The sequence below is a fragment of the Hoplias malabaricus genome, chromosome 10 (genome assembly GCF_029633855.1).
Source record: "Hoplias malabaricus isolate fHopMal1 chromosome 10, fHopMal1.hap1, whole genome shotgun sequence".
Taxonomy (NCBI): Eukaryota; Metazoa; Chordata; class Actinopteri; order Characiformes; family Erythrinidae; genus Hoplias; species Hoplias malabaricus.
Window position 1 is genome coordinate 43,816,310 of NC_089809.1, and position 21,583 is coordinate 43,837,892.

Genomic DNA, 21,583 nt, shown 5'->3' on the forward strand with positions numbered 1-21,583 from the left:
ACAGAGCCCTTTACCTCTTTACCACTGAGGGATATAACCCCGCTGATTGGTCCCAAGGCCACTGCTAAGACAGAACCTACAGCGCTGCACGACGTGGACACAACACCAGGACTGGACCAGGACAATCAACATGTCTTCATCAGAACACACTGTCATTCTCCGCTGTTAAAAATAGCGCTGCAGCTGCTTTCACACTTCATTTTACTTGACAGCTTTCAGCAAAATCAGGGTTTTACAACAACAACAAACAACAAACTCTTATTGTGCCGCTTTTAACTGAATAAAATAATGTACAATAATCTCAGGACTCGTTTGTAAAGCGAAACACTCTGTACGCCACTTCTCCTCAACTCAGCTCTGGTCCAAACCCGATCCAAACCAGTGTCTGTTCCAGCCTCGTCTGCCAGCGCATGGATTAAACTATCAGAGAGAAGCAGGGATATGATCTGGCAACCTCACAGGCTCCACTGTTCCAAGCCCATTCCTCTCATCAGCGCTCGGCTTGAAATGCATGATTAAGTTCAGAGAATGTGCTGCCCCCAATCTATGAAAACGGGACGGCGAGCCAAGCGCTGATGGACTCAGGAAAAGACACGTTCACCAGGAACACGAGTAAAATCTCTGGCACGTCGGGGAAAAGAGCCTAAAGAAAAGAAACATCCGGGCAAAGCTCTTCCTGTTTGTTCCCATTATTCTGACACTTTGTCATTTATTAAGTTTTTAGAAGAGAACAAACTCTAAAAACGTTCAGCTGAAGCAGGTCACCACCGCAGCTTTGGACGGAACAGGACCAGGACCTCAGACAGACTGAAGAGAAGGTGGAGGCGGACACAGACACAGCTGGGTGTTTAAGAAGACGCAGTGTGTGTATGAAATCGTACCCTTCTGAGAGCACCATGGTCCACTTCTCTCTTCCTCACCACTGAGGTCCTGCTGCTTTAGACGTCCTCCCTGCTTCACAACACCCCACCAACACTACTGCTACCACCAGCTCCAGCACCAGCTCCAGCACCAGGGCAGTGCAGTGAGGGGAGCGTGGCCTCCTGAAATTAGACACTGTCAGGCTCCAGCTCGCGTTGCCTCTATCTTTAACTTCAAATGAGCGAGGCTTACATTCCTGTCAAAGTCAGCCCTCTCCCTTAGCTCCAGACCCAGCTGCTGTGTCTCAGGGCTCTTCAGTGGCACCTCTCTCTCTCTCTCCCTCTCTCTCTCCCTCTCTCTCAATCTCTCTCTCTCTCTCTCTCTCTCTATCTCTCTCTCTCTCTCCCTCTCTCTCCCTCAGCTTTGACATGACCACATTCAGATACAGTTTTGCCAAAGCATTAATACAATAACAGCATTAAGAACATTACAACATTTCTTCTCACTTTCATCAAAAGTAGCATTAATAATAATAATAATAATAATAATAATAATAATAATAATAATAATAATAACGGAACAGTGATCTAATAGAACTGTAATAATCAAAGAACCAGTTAAACTTTAAATGTAATAATAAATAAATATTAATTATAATTAATACATTGAAAACATAATTGAAATGTGAAAATGGTAAAAGACAAGGCTTTTGTGTCTGTGTGTGTGTGTGTTAACTTGTGTGTGTTAATTTGTGTGTGTGTTAATTTGTGTGTGTGGGTGTGTGTTAATGTGTGTGTGTGTAAATCTGTGTTTGTGTGTGTGTGTGTGTGTGTGTTAATTTGTGTGTGTGGGTGTGTTAATTTGTGTGTGTTAACTTGTGTGTGTGTGTGTGTTAATTTGTGTGTGTGTTAACTTGTGTGTGTGTGTTAATGTGTGTGTGTTAGTGTGTGTGTAAATCTGTGTTAGTGTGTGTGTGTGTGTGTGTTAGTGTGTGTGTGAGTCTGTGTTTGTGTGTGTGTTAGTGTTTGTGTGTATGTGTTTGTGTGTGTGTGTGTGTGTGTGTTAGTGTGTGTGTAAATCTGTGTTAGTGTGTGTGTGTGTGTGTGTTAGTGTGTGTGTGAGTCTGTGTTTGTGTGTGTGTTAGTGTTTGTGTGTATGTGTTTGTGTGTGTGTGTGTGTGTGTGTGAGTCTGTGTTAGTGTGTGTGGGTGTGAGGGAGTGTGTTTCTGTCTGTGTGTTAGTGTGTGTTATAGTGTGTGTGTGTGGGAGTGTGTGTTAGTGTGTGTGTGTGCATTTGTACATGTGTGTTAGTGTGTCAGAGTGTGTGTAGGGGTTTGGGGGGTGTGGTTCAGTAGGGTAAACCTATCACTCTCTATCTCCTCTCTCTCTCTCTCTCTCTCTGATTGCTGTAGATAAATTCAGCATCAGTCCACACAGTACAGGAGGAGTGTGAATGCTGGAGTGTTCAGACCTGACCTAACAAGCGCTTTCCAGAAGGAGGCAGCGTTCGCAAATAGTTCAGTCCTTCTACACCTCCACAGGAGCTCTCCATCAGAAACACCATCCACCCTCCTCTTGGACAGCTACTGACCCGCAGACGTCAGCTGATACAGGTGCCGAGAGCAGAGGGCTGTAGCGGTCAGGGAACGGACGAAACAAAAGCCTCTGTTCCCAAACTGGACACTAACCCCACACTGAACATCCACCAAGACCACGGGCACTGACCTGAGCTTGTCCCCTCAGAGGATGACTGGTCCGGGGGAGGGGGGGGGTGTTCTCTCCTCACCCAGGGGTCCGTCAGCTCCTACACTCCATGATGCTACATTTCCAGCTGTCACTAATGTTGAGACTTTATTACAAAATAAAAGTAAGCCAGAGTCAGTGTATGAATAGAAAATGTTTTATGACATTCACTGGAGCTCAACACACCGCAGGAGAGCACTGCCCGCCCAGGTCCCTCACATCAGCCGACACACCACGAGCAGAGGGAGGGTACTCTGTGACGAGGCTTACACCACAACCCTGACCCCCCCTTGATGACCACCCTACTCCTAGAACAGCTACGGTGTGGATGGGGTAGACATATCATTGGTACATCTTTTGCCACAATTTCTAACACATCATCAGATACGCCTACCCTCCTCCCAAAGGTACACAGTGTGGTTTCTGCAGTGCAGAGCCCAGAGTAGCAGCGACTGAGCTCGGTTGTCCTTATCACATGTCAGAGGAGCGTCCCAATGAATTGGAGGCTGTAATTTGAAGGTGAAAATACTACCTAGTGTTGCTTTAACCGGGGAAGTTTGATTAGAGAAACAAAGCTGAAGTAACGCGGCACAGTAAAAGCTTTTCTATTTCAGTCTGTGCCCCGTGGGTTTAGTGTGGGAGCTGGAAATAACTCGGAGAGGATCTGGGCTGACGGTCCCGCGCTGGGGCTGAGCAGGGCTGACTCTGGGGGCTACTCACCAGATTCAACAGCATCCTCCTCGGAGCCGCCCGCCGTCAGCCGGGTCTGCGGACACAGTGACAGCAGTGTTACTGATCTGAAGCGACGGTACGGCTGTGTTCCGCCGTGTTTTCGCGTTAAACCGAACCAGCCGCTCTCTCTCTCTCTCTCTCTCTCTCTCTCCAGCGCCGCCGCGATGACGTCATCCACAGTGCATTGTTTATAGTTCGGAGTCTCGGGTTAGTGCGGTTTAAAGGGACATTTACACCAGAATTCACGTTTATTCACGTCTATTACAGTTAGGCTTCGCCTTTTAACCGTCAGACGTGTTTCTAGACTCATTCATAACTCGCTAAGGCTGAGATATCACTTATAAAAGCGTATTATATCTCATTAAAGCGCATTTCGCGCGGTTCCGTGCGGCTCTGTCTGTCTGCGCAGACTTTAACTCTGTTCTGAAGCACGTTTGTCAAAGTAAAAAGGCTCTTGGCTCATTTCTCATCGCTGGAGAAGTGTTATGGCTCCACAGAGAGAGACCTGACACAGTCTACGAGAGAGAGGCTCGTTTGCTTGTTGCTTAGGAACCGTTCCACAACTAGGCTTTCCGGAGTCGACTCCTGAAGCCAGAAGTTGAAGGAATCGACTCCTCGAATCCACTTATGTTTGCGTACGTTAAACGAATCCCAAGGCAGAGCTAGAGATACGCGGATGTAGTCGGGGTTAAACACGGTGTATCCGCTTTAAAAAGGTCGTTCAGATCATAGTGATATATTCTACAAATGTGAATGTTATGTCAAGTTCTGTCTGTCTTAGTTCAAAATCTGAAGACTACGCAGTTTCAAACTGTGACTGAGTCGACTCTAAGAGATTTGACTCTCACAACAATTGGCCAAGGGTCAACCCATACTTCCAGACGTTTTGAACCCCAAGAGTCGACTCTTATTAACGAGTCAGAAGTGAACGATAAACACCGGTTAGTTAACTACAGCTGTACTTTAGTTTTAAATCGACCTGGTTAATGTACCCGTGTAATCGACCCGACAGAATACTATTAACTCTCCCAGTGTGGAGCAGCTGCATATGAGAGTTCCGTATAAATATTACACAACAGGTGTCCTTCCGTCCTTCTGTGTTTAACAGTAACGTTACCAGGTGAGTCTTATTTGTTCTGAATAAATGGACGTTAATGTGGACTTAACTCTATAGACACACTGCCTACGACCACACGAAGAAAAATCAAATCTAGACAACAAGGTACATGTAAAAATAAAGTACAAAATTCAAAAGTTTATAGAATATTCCAGCTCCACTGGTGAAGTGTTCCGCTTTAAACAGAATATAAAAAAGAGCGTCCCTCTAAGGGTCAGTCACTGCAGCAGAGAGGGGACATGGGCACAGGATTGGGCTGAACACAGAGTTAAGGTTCAGGGGCAGCCGTGGCCTGGTGGGTAGGGAACTGGGCGTGTAACTGGAAGGTTGCTGGTTCGATCCCCAGGGGTCATGACTTAAGTGCCCTAAAGCAAGGCTCCAAGACCCCAACTGTTCCCTGGACGCAGTGGCTAGGGCAGTTTGCTAGTGTGTATGTGTGTAAATGTGTGCTTCAGTGTCTCAGTCAGTGTAGGACAAGGTCGGACACCGCTGCTGAATGAGCCTGACCTTCCAGCCCTCAGACGGGTCTGCAGGAGAAATAGTCTCACTACTGTGACACGTGGGCTCGGGAGGACTTTATAAAACCACTGTCACTCAATGTAGTCCGCTGCTGCATCAAGGAACGCACCTGAGATTCTACTGCACAGGAGAACACCATCCCTCAACTCTATACAGAAACATGACAAAGTGTCTGTTATGGTTTTGGGGCGGAGCCTGCATTCACACACTATAATGCCAGAAGTATTAGCTCATCTGCCTGCGCACACATATGAATTTGAGTGAAACCCCATTCTTAATCCACAGGATTTAATATGATGTTGGCCCAAGAGCTTCAGCTCTTCTGGTCTTTTGGCCATTCTTCCAGAAGTGCATTAGTGAGGTCAGACACTGATGTTGGACGAGGCCGGGCTCACAGTCTCTGCTCTAATTCACCCCAAAGGTGAGGTATCCTGTGGAAGTCAGGCCCAGTCAAGTTACTCCACACTAAACTCACTCCTCCATGTCTTTATGGACGTTGCTTTGTGCACTGGAGTCCAGCGTCAGCGTGCTCTACACCACAGTGTTTGATGCTTTGCACTGTGCAGCCGCTCAGCCGTGGACACGCACTGCTCTTTAGCGAATCTGAAGGCCACATGAAGCTTGGAGGTCTGTAGCAAGTGACTGCAGAAAATTGGTGACCTCTGTTCACTATGTGACTCAGCATTCTCCGACCCTGCTCTGTCCTTTTATGTGGCCTGCCACTTTGTGGCTGATTTGCTGTCGTTCCCAATCACTTCCATTTTGACAGTCGACTGTGGAGTATTTAGTAGTGAGGGTGTTTCACGACTGGACGTGTTGCACAAGTGGAGTCCTATCATGGAAACACACTGGAATTCACTGAGCTCCTGAGACCCGTTCTTTCACAAATGTTTAAGCAGTCTGCATGACTAGGTGCTACATCTGTGACCATGGAAATGATTTAAACACCTGAATTAAATGATTTGGATGTGTGAGTGAATACATGTGGCACTATAGAGTATAGGTGAAAGTACCACTGATGTGGAGAAATACACTGGATTTTAGAGACACTTTCACTACGCTGCCATCAAAGGGACATCTTTTCCCAGGAAGTCCATTGTTCGCATTTTATCCAACATTATACATTTTAGTCAGCGGGGGGAGCTGCTGCACACACTGCTCGACCTCACAGTCCTGCAACTGCAGCTACTGGAAAAGTATTTGTGCTTGGTGCATCACCTCCATCAGCAGTGTTTTATTGGTGATGTTGGAATCCTGTTGCTGAACGCAGTAGTAAACTCACTACGTATGACCTGACCTCACAGAATAAACTGTATGTGTTTTTTTTCTAGATTTTCTGCATCTTGTGCAATGCCTGATATTGAACTACTAAAGCGTCCCTCCCGGGAAGGTGGAGACCGTATACAAGGTAACACTGATAACAATAACATGTCACTATTCTAACAATACTGAGGCCTGTTTCTCCTGTAATTCCCAGCACTCCCGCTACCACCTCAGGCAGCTGAGAAAGATAATCAGTGCTCTAAAGGAGCGCTCAGTCATTTTTCAGGGATTTTCCTTCTTTTTATAAAATAAAAGGTATACGAGTTCCTGCACATAATCCTGTTTTAAACATGGTTACCCTCCATGGTTACAGGGAGAACACACCACACTCCTCACAGACAGTCACCCGGAGGAAACTCACTCAGACACAGGGAGAACACACCACACTCCTCACAGACAGTCACCTGGAGGAAACCCACGCAGACACAGAGAGAACACACCACACTCCTCACAGACAGTCACCCGGAGGAAACCCACACAGACACAGGGAGAACACACCACACTCCTCACAGACAGTCACCCGGAGGAAACTCACTCAGACACAGAGAGAACACACCACACTCCTCACAGACAGTCACCCGGAGGAAACTCACTCAGACACAGAGAGAACACACCACACTCCTCGCAGACAGTCACCCGGAGGAAACTCACTCAGACACAGAGAGAACACACCACACTCCTCACAGACAGTCACCCGGAGGAAACTCACTCAGACACAGAGAGAACACACCACACTCCTCGCAGACAGTCACCTGGAGGAAACCCACGCAGACACAGAGAGAACACACCACACTCCTCCCAGACAGTCACCCGGAGGAAACCCACGCAGACACAGGGAGAACACACCACACTCCTCACAGACAGTCACCCGGAGGAAACCCACGCAGACACAGGGAGAACACACCACACTCCTCACAGACAGTCACCTGGAGGAAACCCACGCAGACACAGAGAGAACACACCACACTCCTCACAGACAGTCACCCGGAGGAAACTCACTCAGACACAGAGAGAACACACCACACTCCTCCCAGACAGTCACCCAGAGGAAACCCACGCAGACACAGGGAGAACACACCACACTCCTCACAGACAGTCACCCGGAGGAAACCTTACGCAGACACAGAGAGAACACACCACACTCCTCACAGACAGTCACCCGGAGGAAACCCACGCAGACACAGGGAGAACACACCACACTCCTCACAGACAGTCACCCGGAGGAAACCCACGCAGACACAGGGAGAACACACCACACTCGTCTCTGGTAACATCATGTTTTCGCTTGCTCATGTGATCAGTGGATAAGGCAATAAAGTGGACGTATGAATAGGTGGATTGAGTCTTTTAAAGAAGAGGACACTCCGTCGTGGTTAGGATGCTATGGCTGGTGGAGTTCAAGGGTGTGTGTGTGTTTGTATGTGTATGTGTTTGTATGTGTGTGTGTGTGTGTGTGTGTGAGGGTAGGAGGGAGTTAAAATCTCTAAAATCACGCAGCTATATTAACGAACATTAATTCATAAACATTTGCTCATTGACCACAACTAATGTGTAGTTATAATGTCTCGTACTAAAACATCTCCTTCCATTTCCATTTGTAATCAGGCGGAGCGTAAACAGATGTGTTTAAAACTGTATAAATCCACACACACAATGAGCGTCGAGTGTAGAATTGTCCTGGACGTTTAACACAGTTTACAAATCCCGGCCAGACACATTTTTCACATCGTAAAAAGAAGGCGTATGGTCATGTCAGGGATTTGGCCGGTTACCGTGTGTTGTCCTGTAGCCATGCCCTGCACCTGTGAGCCCTGAGAGCGTCACATGACCAGGTTCACAGGTGTTCCTTATACGCACCCTTCATAAGACTCTTTGTATCGTTAGCGCTTGTGGTTCATTGTTGTTTGTTGGAGTGATGTGTTTGTGTTTATGGGTGTTTAAATATCCACTTCTGCTAATGCCTCCCTCCCTCGCGTCTCCTTCCCTTGACGAGCGCGACAGGTCGCCCTAGAGTCTCTGTCTGCGCAGTAGGGCCCTGCGATATCGTGTCGTGCACAATGATATTGTCATGATTTTTAAAAATGATAAAAAAACCAACATGGTGGTGATAGTGATATTCTGATTGTTTGCGTAATGACGTCCTGCCGTTGCCCTCAGAGTGATTTAGACACAGTGAAGTACGGAGGAGAGCGGCTCTGAGGCGGAGGAACCGGCTCCAAAAGGGGCGTGTCTTCCGTCGTGTGGAGGGGGCGTGGTCACAGAATATCAGACGTACAATAAACCACGGGAAACACAACTGATCTGTGTGGTAGATTTATATTCTACTTTATTTATTTTATCAGAACCTTGGTAAATTATTGTTTACAAAATAAACAAATGTTTACAGATGTTTTTGTTCCTTCTTCTAAATGTTTGAAACTTCTGTTATATTTGAAGTAAAATACAACTTTTTAATAAATAAAACTATTTAGCACTTTGTGTATGTATTATATATATATAATTTAATATAATTAATGTTAATTTAATATTTATTTACTTCCAGTAGCCTGTTCTTGAAATTAATAAAAGTATTTTACAGTGTCGTTTTCGTATCGCCGAGAATATCGTTATCACCAAAGCACGCTGAAATATCGTGATATTATTTCAGGGCCATATCGCCCAGCCCTAATGCGCAGACATGTGTGTTTATCATCTGAAATGTGCAGAACTGTGAGATATGTAGTGTTTATGTTTCAGACCACAGTGCCGAGCTCCAGAGGATCTACAGCTGCAGTCGCCATTGCGAGCGAACAATCACCCCATCACCATGTGTGAAGAAAGCAGTGTGGCACATCCAAGAGCTGAAGACCAAGCTGGAGAACTGGTGTCAGCGGGTATTGACCTTCACAGGATTATATTCAAAATAATGAGGATAAAATTGAGCATGAACTTTTTTACCTTCTTTGCTTATGTCTCTCGTTATATTAGATTTTTTGTTAATTCATTCATTGTCTGTAACCCTTATCCAGTTCAGGGCGCTGGTGGATCTGGAGCCTACCCAGAATCACTGGGCGCAAGGTGGGAACACACCCTGGAGGGGGCGCCATTCCTTCACAGGGCAACACACACTTACACCTACGGACACTTTTGAGTCTCCAATCCACCTACCAACGTGTGTTTTTAGAGCGTGGGAGGAAACCAGAGCACCTGGAGGAAACCCACGCAGACACAGAGAGAACACACCACACTCCTCACAGACAGTCACCCGGAGGAAACCCACGCAGACACAGAGAGAACACACCACACTCCTCACAGACAGTCACCCGGAGGAAACCCACGCAGTCACAGGGAGAACACACCACACTCCTCAGACATTCACCTGGGGGAAACCCACGCAGACACAGGGAAAACACACGACACTCCTCACATACAGTTACCCGGAGGAAACCCACGCAGTCACAGGGAGAACACACCAGACTCCTCACAGACAGTCACCCGGAGGAAACCCACGCAGACACAGAGAGAACACACCACACTCACAGACAGTCACCCGGAGGAAACCCACGCAGTCACAGGGAGAACACACCACACTCCTCACAGACAGTCACCCGGAGGAAACCCACGCAGACACAGGGAGAGCACACCACACTCCTCACAGACAGTCACCCGGAGGAAACCCACGCAGACACAGGGAGAACACACCACACTCCTCACAGACAGTCACCCGGAGGAAACCCACGCAGACACAGAGAGAACACACCACACTCCTCACAGACAGTCACCCGGAGGAAACCCACGCAGACACAGGGAGAACACACCACACTCCTCACAGACAGTCACCCGGAGGAAACCCACGCAGACACAGGGAGAACACACCACACTCCTCACAGACAGTGACCCGGAGCGGGACTCGACCGGACCCACCGCCGCCCTGAACTGGATAAGGGTTACAGACAGTGAATGATTGAGTGAATAATGAGGTTAGGTTTGTCACGTGAGAGGCGAGGATGCGTGTGCAGGGGAATTTAATGAACACGGGAACAGTAAAAGAAGCAAGTCGTCATGAATCAGGAAGTGTTCACTGCTGAACAAACAGACGAGGAGGGCACTTTAAATACCAAGGTAATGACAGGTGAGGGATCGCTGATAGGATCACGAGGAGGCAGAGGACCAAACGACATAGAAAACCTGAGGAACTTACAGAGGGGTGGAGACAATGACCAAAACACAACAGCAAGACGACACACAGAGACGGGGGCCAGGGGAAAACCGTAACAGACGCCCCAGGACCGGACAGCAACACACACAGTGACATAGACTCACCCTGTTCTCACACAGAGAGCCTCCTGATGCTGGGATCACCTTAGGAAATGATGCGCTACAGGTGGTTTTTAGGAGCAGCAAGCTGCTGTTGTGTAGGACTTTATTATACAACATTAGCTTGGTCATGCAGCTAAGGATGACACGAGGGAATCAGACAACGACACAAGGCCAAAGCAACTGAAATCCTAACACTGCACTGTGTCCCTGAGTCTCTGGATTACAGCGAAGACAGAACCCGGTCCTTGCTGCAGTGGCTCTGAAGACAGAACCCGGTCCCTGCTGCAGTGGCCCTGAAGACAGAGCTGGAGGAGGCCAGGCCAGTGGCGTTATTTTAGTTTAAAATGTGGGAGTTTCGCTGCTGTTCTTAAAATAGAGTCAGGCCAGAGATAAGGGGTTTGTTCACCATGGTCTTCTCAGCCAATGAAAATGAGGAGAGGAGCAGCTGTAACAATTTCATTGGTCAATATCTGAAATCTTTAATGATTGGCTGAGATTGTTTTACAGTGATACGCCAGGAGGTGTTGTTGGGGCCATGGTGGTTTTATAAGCTCAGCACTCTTCCCTGACTGAAGCATGGGCTGCTGGACATCACTGCGCCCCCTGTGGGTGTGTGGAGATATTACTGTGGGGCAGCAAGGTGAATTAATGTATAAGTAACGCATGTCACTTTATTTAGTTTTGTTCAGGAAGAGGTTGCAGTTTTGTACAAATTACAGGGTTTAAGGTCAGTTCCAAACGCATCCGGATGCAAAAGACATCAGCGTCAAAAATATTCTCATTTACTGCAGAATACAGTTTGGGAACCACTGCTTTAGAAGATCATCCCAGAAAAGTTACACTGGAGCAGGACGTCCCAACAACAGTCAGTTAACACTCCTCTCCTTCTCCTTTAGGGGTCTAATAATGGACAGGATCATACAGACAACAGCGTCTGGAGGTGAGTACATTCAGCATCACGAATCCTATCAGCGCCCGTCAACAATTGTTCATTACGTGTTTTTTTTTTCTATTTGTATTTTTATTTGTTTCCCAGGTTTGATTCTGGAGACTCCAACGCCTCTGTAACACCCGCTGAACTGTGCATTGAAGGGATGGGCCTTTGTCTTCTGAGCAACTACCGTGGGTTTATTTTACTCCTGTGTTTTCCTGCCGTCCCTGTCTCAGTCCAGGTCTTCACACAGGTGAGGTTCTGAATGGTTGTTTTCACATTGGTTGCTTCTTTTTGTCCTTTTCTCAGCAGAAGATGGGACGTCAGCCCAGTTCTGGAAAGGGATGGGTGGTGTCTTAGTGGAGGTCATGTCCCTTATAGAGCGTCTGGAATCGGACCGGCAGGAGGCCGGAGACACGCTGCAAACCGAGAAGCTAAAGGCCCAGACACTGAGGAAGAAGCAGGACAGTCTCTTTCTGTGGAAGCAGCAGCAGTTCCCCGCAGCCGTGCAGAGAGGTAGGTGCAGAAGATTTAAAGGGAACATATTCTCCTCCTCTCCACAGTGGAACACAGTTCTGTTTCTTAATGAAGCGTCTGTGACCTGCTTTGGTCCAAACCCCACGAGCCCCACAGCAGTGTTCTCCCCCTGTGTAAACAGCCCTGTTCAGAACACCCGCTTTCAGCACCTGTTCCTTTAAATGATAATGAGCCGCTCGCTGTTCACCCCGACCCCGAGCGCACAGCAGTGAGGAGCGAGGAGCAGAAGCTCTGGTTTTTAGCTGTTTTCACTCTGTTCTCTTTCTTCTCCGTTTTTACTCAGTGCTCTTATTTCTCCGCGCTCGTTGTGTCTGTTTTGCTGAGTTTAACCTCGTCTCTGCGCTCTCACATAAACACGGGTCCAGCGCTGTGATTGGATACACTCAGACTCTGATGTTTCCTTATTCACTGACGCTAGTTTATTTTATTTTTATAATGAATAGTCAACATTAGCGTCGGGTGAGGGATGCTACAACATGGAGTTTAGAGGCTGACAGACCCCTGGATGTGGAGAGAAAGCCCCCAGAACCAGAGAAAAAGAGGAGGTAATACACAGTAAAATCTGGACAGACAGTCTGTAATTTAGATATTGACCTGTTTGGGTTTTTTTGAGAGTGGCCCACAGAATAAGGTCTGAATACATCCGCTCTGACCCCACGCTTTTCTAGAGGACTTTGTAGCTCAGACACAGAGAGGAAACGTCTGAGTTAGTGCAGAGCTGTTCATTAAAGATGACAGGATCAGATTTGTCTCGTCGTTTGATCAGGAGAGAAAATAAGAGCGGGGCACTGAACCTAGAAGAGCTTCCTGTCCTCGTCCGTAATGACCAGTCTAATAAAGAGCCCACTTCCAAAGGGGATTAAAGGTGTCCAGCTTGTTTAATCTGGTTGTTTTAGCCCGTTCCTCTTTTTACTGCTCCTCCAGAGTACGAGACCTGCGTCAGAGACATTACTGAGCTGAAGTGGCATCTCAAAGCGAAGAGAGATCAAATGCAGCGCGTGAGAAACAGCCTGAGCCGTGCGGAAGCGCAGAACCGCCGACTGGTGGAGGATATCGATTTTGTGAAGAAGCACGGGCCGCTCGTGAAGGAGAAGCTGCAGCTGGAGAGTGAAATCATGAAGCAGATCAAATCAGCGGAGGCTGAGGTGAGAACAGCGGGGCTTTGCTCTTTATTCTGCTCTGTTTACTTTGGAAAACTTAAAATCAATACCTTCTTTATAGAAGTGTTATATAGAAGCATGTGTAATAATAGCAGACAGAGGGAAAGATTCCAGATACAGCTTTTAAAGAGCGAATGACCCTCAAGGTCGTGTTCACACTCAGGCGTGACGGTGTGTTCTGGACCGTGACGGTGTGTTCCGGACCGTGACAGTGTGTTCTGTTGCATGACGGTGCATGATGGTGTGTTCTGGTGTGTGACAGCATGTGACGGTGTGTTCTGGTGTGTGACGACATTATTGGGGACAGAGTCTCCCCCTTGTCTCCACAGTGGAACACAGTTCTGTTTCTTAATGAAACGTCTGTGACCTGCTTTGGTCCAAACCCCACGAGCCCCACAGCAGTGTTCTCCCCCTGTGTAAACAGCCCCTGTTCAGAACGCCCGCTTTCAGCACCTGTTCCTTTAAATGATAATGAGCCGCTCGCTGTTCACCCCGACCCCGAGCGCACAGCAGTGAGGAGCGAGGAGCAGAAGCTCTGGTTTTTAGCCGTTTTCACTCTGTTTTCTTTCTTCTCGTTGCGTCTGTTCTGCTGCATTTAACCTCTTTTGATTGAATGTATGTCTTAGATGGCGGATACTTCTCTCCAAGACTCTGAAAACTGAATCTCTGCAGTGTCGTGTTTACTCACTTCTACACAAACAGTGTAATTGAGACACCCCTTTAAAGCCTCAGGTTTAACTGGGTGGTGCTTTCAGAGCAGGAGAACACATCTACATCTCTCTCCTCAGCCCGGTGGGGGCTCTCTGGCTCTCCTTGATGAGAAAGTGAGGGAGTCACTTGGACATGAAGAGCCTCTTGGGACATGGGACCCTGGCTCTGGCTGCAGACTGGTGACAGCTCTCTCCGGTCTCCTCGTCTCACCCACGCTGTCTGCTGCCAGAGTCTCAGAGCAGCTCCTAGAGTCTAGATACTGGAGGCCCCTCCTCCACCTCGCTGTGTCACTGTCGTCACTCTGCTTTCACACACACACTGCCCTTTCACACACACACTGGTGTTTTTTCAAACCCTGGGCTGTGACCCTTGGATGGATCACTATGAAGTTACACTGTGTAACAGGACGTCCCACGAAGAGCCTGATACCTCATCAGAACTGAAATAAAAAAGAGCACAGCTTCATTCCCAGACTATTATCAGTGCTTTAAAGGTTGCTGCGCAGCGATATCAGACGTTTTACTCTGTTTTTTTCCCTACTATTCCAGTTCCACCTTAAATGTTGCAGTAACATCAGTGCTGGAATATAACTGAGTCTCTGTTTAAGGTAGAATGGGACATTAAATACCTACAGAAACATCAGTGTAGTAGTGATATTTTATGTTTGTTTTGAAGAAGATTGTCTAAATACATTAAAACTGCACCAGGCAAAGATGACATTTGTGGGTTTATTTCCAACTGAGAGAACTGAGAGCCTTACCCCTGGGCAAAATGGAGGACTGGGATTGGCTCTGATTCTGAACAGTGCTAGTGGTGTCTAGAAACAAACTGGACAACATCAGTTATATTTCATTTCTTAATGATGTAAACATTCAGAGTTGGTGTTGTGTGGGTCGCTGTGTAAATCAATGAACAAAACGTCTTACAAACGCTGCCCTAATGTGAAGTTCTCAAACACTGCAGGCTTTTTTATTAACACTCTTTATAATAGATCTGAAAAATGCACTCGTGTGTGCATCGTATTTTACTCAGAAGAACAGCAAACAGCTCGATGACGACGGGAGTAGGACACGAAGGTGAAATACCTGCTGTTACTGCTGCAAGAGATCAGCTCAGTCCCAAATGTCTGCCTCCACTCTGTGTAATGCACAGTGTATGTCATAAAATAACAGTCTGTTTATTATAAAAAACTCATGTCTGAGTATGAGCTTCACATCGACCTGTTAATGTTAGATTTACAGGAGTTTAATAATCTGTGAAGTGCACTATGTAGGGAGTATGGTGCTATTTTGGACACAGCATTAAGTGCATGAATACAGGCAAAACGATGCCTGAAATATGACATTCTCAGGAATCGCATACATATCTGATCTAGGACCACACAGAAGAGTCGGAATTGACATGTTCTCACAGCCATGAAAACATCAGCGTCACGTTAATGCAACAATCCCAATGAAAAAGTGCAAGGAACAGTAGAATAATGATTTTATTCACTGATTTATTATTATTTTTATGTTGTATTCTTCTGTATTAATTTACTCTTTTATTCTCCGTATGGTACATTTTTTCTTCCAAAAACTACTTCTCTGTTTTTTGCTTTGTACCTTAAAGCATTTGAGCTGCATTTCAACAAACATCCTAAATAACTTGTTCACCCAGTTGAAGGTTGGGGGTGCCGTGTGTGATCTGACGGTGTGTGTGTTTGCTGTAGGCCAGCGAGGAGTTCTCAAGGCTCTCCTGTGAGCTGAGTGGGTTCCAGCAGGAGCTGGAGCAGGAGGAACTGCTGGTGAATAAAGAACGAGAGAGCATGGCCATGGAGCTCAATGACATCCGCATACAGCTGAAAGATCGACTGTGAGTACGCAACAAAAAAAACAGCAAAACAAACCAACAACAAGAAAACAAGAAAAAAGAGTTAAAGCCACCATCCACTGGTTTTTATTTTATATTAAGTTTGTTAATCTTAAAGACTTTATTCATTCATTGTCTGTGACCCTTATCCAGTTCAGGGCGGCGGTGGGTCCGGAGCCTACCTGGAATCACTGGGTGCAAGGCAGTAACACACTCTGGAGAGGGCGACAGTTCTTCACAGGGCGACACACACTCACACATTCACTCACACACTCACACCTACGGACAGTTCTGAGTCTCACCACTCCTCACCTGGAGGAAACCCACGCAGACACAGGGAGAACACACCACACTCCTCACAGACAGTCACCTGGAGGAAACCCACGCAGACACAGGGAGAGCACACCACACTCCTCACAGACAGTCACCTGGAGGAAACCCACGCAGACACAGGGAGAGCACACCACACTCCTCACAGACAGTCACCCGGAGGAAACCCACGCAGACACAGGGAGAACACAGCACACTCCTTACAGACAGTCACCCGGAGGAAACCCATGCAGACACAGGGAGAACACACCACACTCCTCACAGACAGTCACCCGGAGGAAACCCATGCAGACACAGGGAGAACACACCAGACTCCTCACAGACAGTCACCTGGAGGAAACCCACGCAGACACAGAGAGAACACACCACACTCCTCACAGACAGTCACCCGGAGGAAACCCACGCAGACACAGAGAGAACACACCACACTCCTCACAGACAGTCACCCAGAGGAAACCCACGCAGACACAGAGAGAACACACCACACTCCTCACAGAGAGTCACCCGGAGGAAACCCACGCAGCTCAATCCATAACTCAATCCATAACTGCTCTGAATCAACCCAGCAAGAGCCCCCAATAAACTGTCATAACTGACTTTCTCTCAGACACACACCCACACACACACACACGCACAGACTACTGCACTCTGCTGTACAGTTACCCAGGTGTTCACTCCTCTTCATTCTCTGGACACTGTGGTCAGTATCTGTATCCTCACTGTTTACAGAACCTCTGTCCACTGCACCTCGCTCTTTAAATTCCCTCATCCTCAGTCCTTAGGGATTAACACATTCATCCCACTGTGAGATTTATTAAGACTCTGAAGACTCTGTCCTCACGCTGCAATGCTCCTCTTCTGCTGCTACTGTGCACATTTAATCTGTTGCTCTACACACTTAAAATGATGGTTCTAAAAGGGTTCTTTAGTAAAGGAAATGGTTCTATAGAGAACCCTGAGCATGTGAAGAACCTTTTGAATGATTAAAGGTTTCTGTGCCTCGTGAAGGGGTTCTTCAGACCGATGGAGAACGTGTTCTGTACGGCACCAAAAAACGTTCCTCTGCTGTTACAAACTTGACATCGTAACAGTAGAGGAACACTTTTTGGTGCCGTATAGAACCCTTCTCTAAAATAGAACATTCTCCATCAAACGGAAGAACACCTTCACGATGCACAGAACCCTTCAATCATTCAAAAGATTCTTCACATACTCAGGGTTCTCTACAGAACCATTTTCTTTACTGAAGAACCCTTCTAGAACCATCATCTTTAAGAGTGTATTTAATTCTGTCAGACTCTAAACTACACGTTTGTTCAGTCCTGTTTCCCGCTGAATCAGTGTTTATTAATTTGATAGCATTTACTCAGGAAGCTCATATTTATACAATGACAAACATATTCTCTCCTGTATTATTCTGGTCTGTCCTTGTGATGATGTGGAGATGGAAAAGTGATGTTTTAACGACAGTTAAATGAGCCTTGCCTGAAAGTGTTGAGTCGAGGATGAGTTGCAGTACCGCTGATCAGACGCGAGGGGTCACTAAAATTCCAGGCTGTGAAGGCCAGATACACACACTGTTTTCAGCTGCTCTCTGGACACACACACACACACACACACACACACACAGATATACACACACACAGATATATATACACACACACAAACACATTACATCTCCTACTGAGTCTGGGTTGCTCTCAGTGGTTCTTTCTCGTTCAGAGAAATGTTCTATAACATATTAATAATAATAATAATAATAATAATAATAATAACTGGGCCCCTGAGATTGATTAACGGCAAAGATGAAGATGATGATGATGATGATAATAAGAAGAGTAATAATAATAATAGTAATAATGAAAGTAATAGTAATAACAGTATTACAGAAGCAGTAAGTAGATGAAATGTAAGGATGTTGTTATGTGATGAGAAACATTAAAGTGTCACTGGTTTCAGCTCTGAGCTCCAGCAGCTGAAGTCTCTCTGGGACGGTTACTGCGCCAGAATTCGTGAGACTGAGGAGAAGTTGGCATTAAGCGATGAGCAGCTCGAGGCTATGCTCCTGCGGATCCCTCTGCTACAAGCACAGGAGACCAGAGTCAGCGAGACGGTACCGTGTCCTGTCCGGTTCTGCCCCCGTCTGCTGTAGTTCCTCTTGTCTTCAGCCTTATTGTGTTTCAGTTTCTATGTGGTTTCTATTTTGTTTTGGTCCTTGTCTCTACCCTGTGCTCCCTGTTTCCCGCCTCAGACCCGCCTCAGTACCGACTCAGTCCAGACTCAATCCCGCCTCAGTACTGACTCAGTCCTGCCTCAATCAGGCCTCATTCCAGACTCAGTCCTGCCTCAATACCGCCTCAGTACCAACTCAGTCCCGACTCAATCCTGCCTCAGTAACGACTCAGTCCCGACTAAATACCGACTCAGTCTCGACTCAATCCCACCTCGGTACCGACTCAATTCCGCCTCAGTACCAACTCAGTCCCAACTCAATCCTGCCTCAGTACTGACTCAGTCCCAACTCAATCCTGCCTCAGTACCGACTCAGTCCCGACTCAATCCTGCCTCAGTACCGACTCAGTCCCGACTCAATCCTGCCTCAGTAACAACTCAGTCCCGACTCAATACAGACTCAGTACCGACTCAGTCCCAGCTCAATCCCGCTTCAGTACCGACTCAGTCCCGACTCAATCCCGCCTCAGTACCGACTCAGTCCCAACTCTATCCTGATTCCCGATTCGGTACCGACTCAATCCCACCTCAATCCTGCCTCAGTACCAACTCAGTCTCGACTCAAACCCGCCTCAGTACCAACTCAGTCCTGACTCAATCCCGCAACAGTACCAGCTCAGTCCCGCATCAGTACCGACTCAGTCCCGCCTCAGTCCCGACTCAATCCCGCTTCAGTACTGACTCAGTCCTGACTCAGTACTGACTCAGTCCTGACTCAGTCCTGTCTCAGTACCAACTCAATCCCGCCTCGGTACTGACTTAATCCCACCTCAGTCCCGCCACAGTCCAGACTCAGTCCTGCCTCATTCCAGACTCAATCCTGCCTCAGTCCCACCTCTGTCCAGACTCAGTCCCACCTCATTCCAGACTTTGTCCCGGCTTAGTACTGTTTCAGTACCGACTCAATCCCACCTCAGTCCCACCACAGTCTAGACTCATTCTAGACTCAATCTCACCTCAGTCCCACCTCAGTCCAGACTCAATCCCACCTCAGTCCAGACTCAGTCTCGCCACATTCCAGACTCAATTGCATCTCAGTCCACACTCAATCCCGCCTTATTCCAGACTCAATCCCACCTCAGTACCGACTCAGTCCTGCCTCATTCCAGACTCAATCCCACCTCAGTCTACACTCAGTCAAGACTCAATTCTGCCATAGTCCAGACTCCATCCCACCTCATTCCAGACTCAATCCCGCCTCAGTCCTACCTCAGTCCAGACTCAATCCTGCCTCAGTCCAGACTCAATCCTGCCTCAGTCCAGACTCAGTCCCGCCTCATTCCAGACTCAGTCAAGACTCAATCCTGCCTCAAACACACACACACACACACTAGCAAAATTAAACATGCCCCACACACACACACCACATTCACAACATTAAACTCCACACACACACACGCACACACGCACTAGCAAACCTATACACACCCCACGCCCCACCTGTCACTCATACACATACACAATCACAACATTAAACACCACACCCACCCACACACACACCACCTGTCAGTCTTAGCAGTGGAGATAAAAAAGATTTTCAGTGTGTTCATGAATTTAAATAAAAATTACAGCCTAATAATAAACAAAAGAAAATACTTTACTGACCACAACAAACCGCCCCCTTTCAGACTGAAGAGGTTTTGTAAGAAATGTCAGCAGTGTATTCCTGGCCTGGGCTGAGGTTTGACTGAGAGCAGTGCATTTTTCGTCAGACTCTGTTCATATTGAGACTTCTGATTTAAAGGGGATTTACTCTTAAAAATGGTTTGCCCCAGGTCTTGGAAATTAGAGCTAAACTGGAGCATCAGGACAAATCAGTGCAGGAGGAACAGAGTGAGCTGGCTCAGCTGCAGAAACAGATCCAAACTGCGGTGAGTACAACACTCGATATTTCATATTTAATTATCAGAGTTTAATACGAGAGACACACTGCTGTTGTGATGGCTGTTACCGTGTTAATAAATTAAGGCAAATGTTGAGTGGATTGGAAGCATATTAACAGCATTGTTACACTCGTCCTCTGGAGGGCAGGAGAGGCCCATGATTCCTTTTTGGTCACCAGTCCATAGTCTCCACCATCACAGGACCACCATTTTGTTCTAACACTACACTTCTGTTTCAAACTTTCCTGAGGAACATGACACACACACGCTGTGAAACACCGTCCATCACCGATTACTGTGAAAGCACAGTGTCACTTAAATTGGACAAAGTATGAAATAGCATTTGTTCAGTTTATGTGCTCGTTAATATATTTATCTGGAGACCACCAACCCACACACTGTGAAACAAGACCCCCTGTCGGTTTTCTGTGTGCTGCCCGAGTCAGAAAAGACAGGATAAAACGAGCCGTTCTGATTCTGCTCAGCTTCTGACGTCAAGAGCAGAGACTTTAGGATGGTCCCGCCCCCAGGTCTGAGTCTGTCCAATCACAGCGCTGGACCCGCATTTATGTGAGAGCGCAAAGACAAGGTTAAACACAGTTAAACAGACACAACGAGCGCGGAGAAATAAGAGCACTGAGTAAAAACGAAGAAGAAAGAGAACAGAGTGAAAACGACTAAAAACCAGAGCTTCTGCTCCTCGCTCCTCACTGCTGTGTGGGTTGAACAGCGAGCGGCTCATTATCATTTAAAGGAACAGGTGCTGAAAGCGGGCGTTCTGAACAGGGGCTGTTTACACAGGGGGAGAACACTGCTGTGGGGCTTGTGGGGTTTGGATCAAAGCAGGTCACAGATGTTTCATTAAGAAACAGAACTGTGTTCCATCATTGAGACGGGGGTGGGGTGTGTCCTGTTTAAGTGGCAGCTAGGGCAGCTAGGTCTGAAATGTAGGGATATAGCTTCGGTGTAAATTCAGTCGTATGGACGTGTAAAAACCCAACATTAAAGAAACCGGTCTCTGTTTAATTGCATTCACAAACAGAAAGGAACACCCCTTGTATCAGGAGTGTGTTATCAGATGTGTTTATCCTTTGTGTTGCACTGTGAATATTTACACATTTCTGTTTTATGAAAAATGCACACGAATGAACGTACAAACCCAGGACTGTTTCGTGTGTGGATTTTCAGAGGCGTGAAGGCGAGGCAGAGCTCTCCGAGAGCGAGGAGGTCTTCAGCAGGAGGCGGCAGGACCTCCAACATCTGCAGGAGGAAAATAAAGAGCATCAGCTGGAAATCGAAGACTACGATATAAAAACCCAGCTAAGGTGTGTAGAGCTCTGTGTGTGAGTGACTGT

General features: G+C 47.1%; 2 protein-coding genes across 9 annotated transcripts in view; one reads left to right on the forward strand and one right to left on the reverse strand.

Annotated features, from left to right (window-relative positions):
* The window catches only part of dtna (dystrobrevin, alpha), a 54,368-nt gene extending 50,499 nt beyond the window's left edge, over positions 1 to 3,869 (reverse strand). For 2 of the 4 annotated variants that reach the window (XM_066683929.1, XM_066683932.1), the window contains exon 1: positions 882 to 970. In XM_066683929.1, the coding sequence (XP_066540026.1) occupies positions 882 to 898 (17 nt within the window). In that variant the 5' untranslated portion in view covers positions 899 to 970. Of the gene's footprint in view, positions 1 to 881; positions 971 to 2,585; positions 2,710 to 3,323 lie in introns of those variants that run through there. The other 2 variants (XM_066683930.1, XM_066683931.1) reach the window with 2 other exon arrangements.
* LOC136708982 (coiled-coil domain-containing protein 178) overlaps positions 3,005 to 21,583 on the forward strand; it is a 51,597-nt gene continuing 33,018 nt past the window's right edge. For 3 of the 5 annotated variants that reach the window (XM_066683924.1, XM_066683927.1, XM_066683928.1), the window contains exons 1-11: positions 4,034 to 4,455; positions 6,303 to 6,379; positions 9,031 to 9,167; positions 11,490 to 11,533; positions 11,630 to 11,715; positions 11,834 to 12,040; positions 12,986 to 13,206; positions 15,644 to 15,786; positions 18,073 to 18,226; positions 20,121 to 20,216; positions 21,417 to 21,553. In XM_066683924.1, the coding sequence (XP_066540021.1) occupies positions 6,322 to 6,379; positions 9,031 to 9,167; positions 11,490 to 11,533; positions 11,630 to 11,715; positions 11,834 to 12,040; positions 12,986 to 13,206; positions 15,644 to 15,786; positions 18,073 to 18,226; positions 20,121 to 20,216; positions 21,417 to 21,553 (1,283 nt within the window). In that variant the 5' untranslated portion in view covers positions 4,034 to 4,455; positions 6,303 to 6,321. Of the gene's footprint in view, positions 3,123 to 4,033; positions 4,456 to 6,302; positions 6,380 to 9,030; positions 9,168 to 11,489; positions 11,534 to 11,629; positions 11,716 to 11,833; positions 12,041 to 12,985; positions 13,207 to 15,643; positions 15,787 to 18,072; positions 18,227 to 20,120; positions 20,217 to 21,416; positions 21,554 to 21,583 lie in introns of those variants that run through there. The other 2 variants (XM_066683925.1, XM_066683926.1) reach the window with 2 other exon arrangements.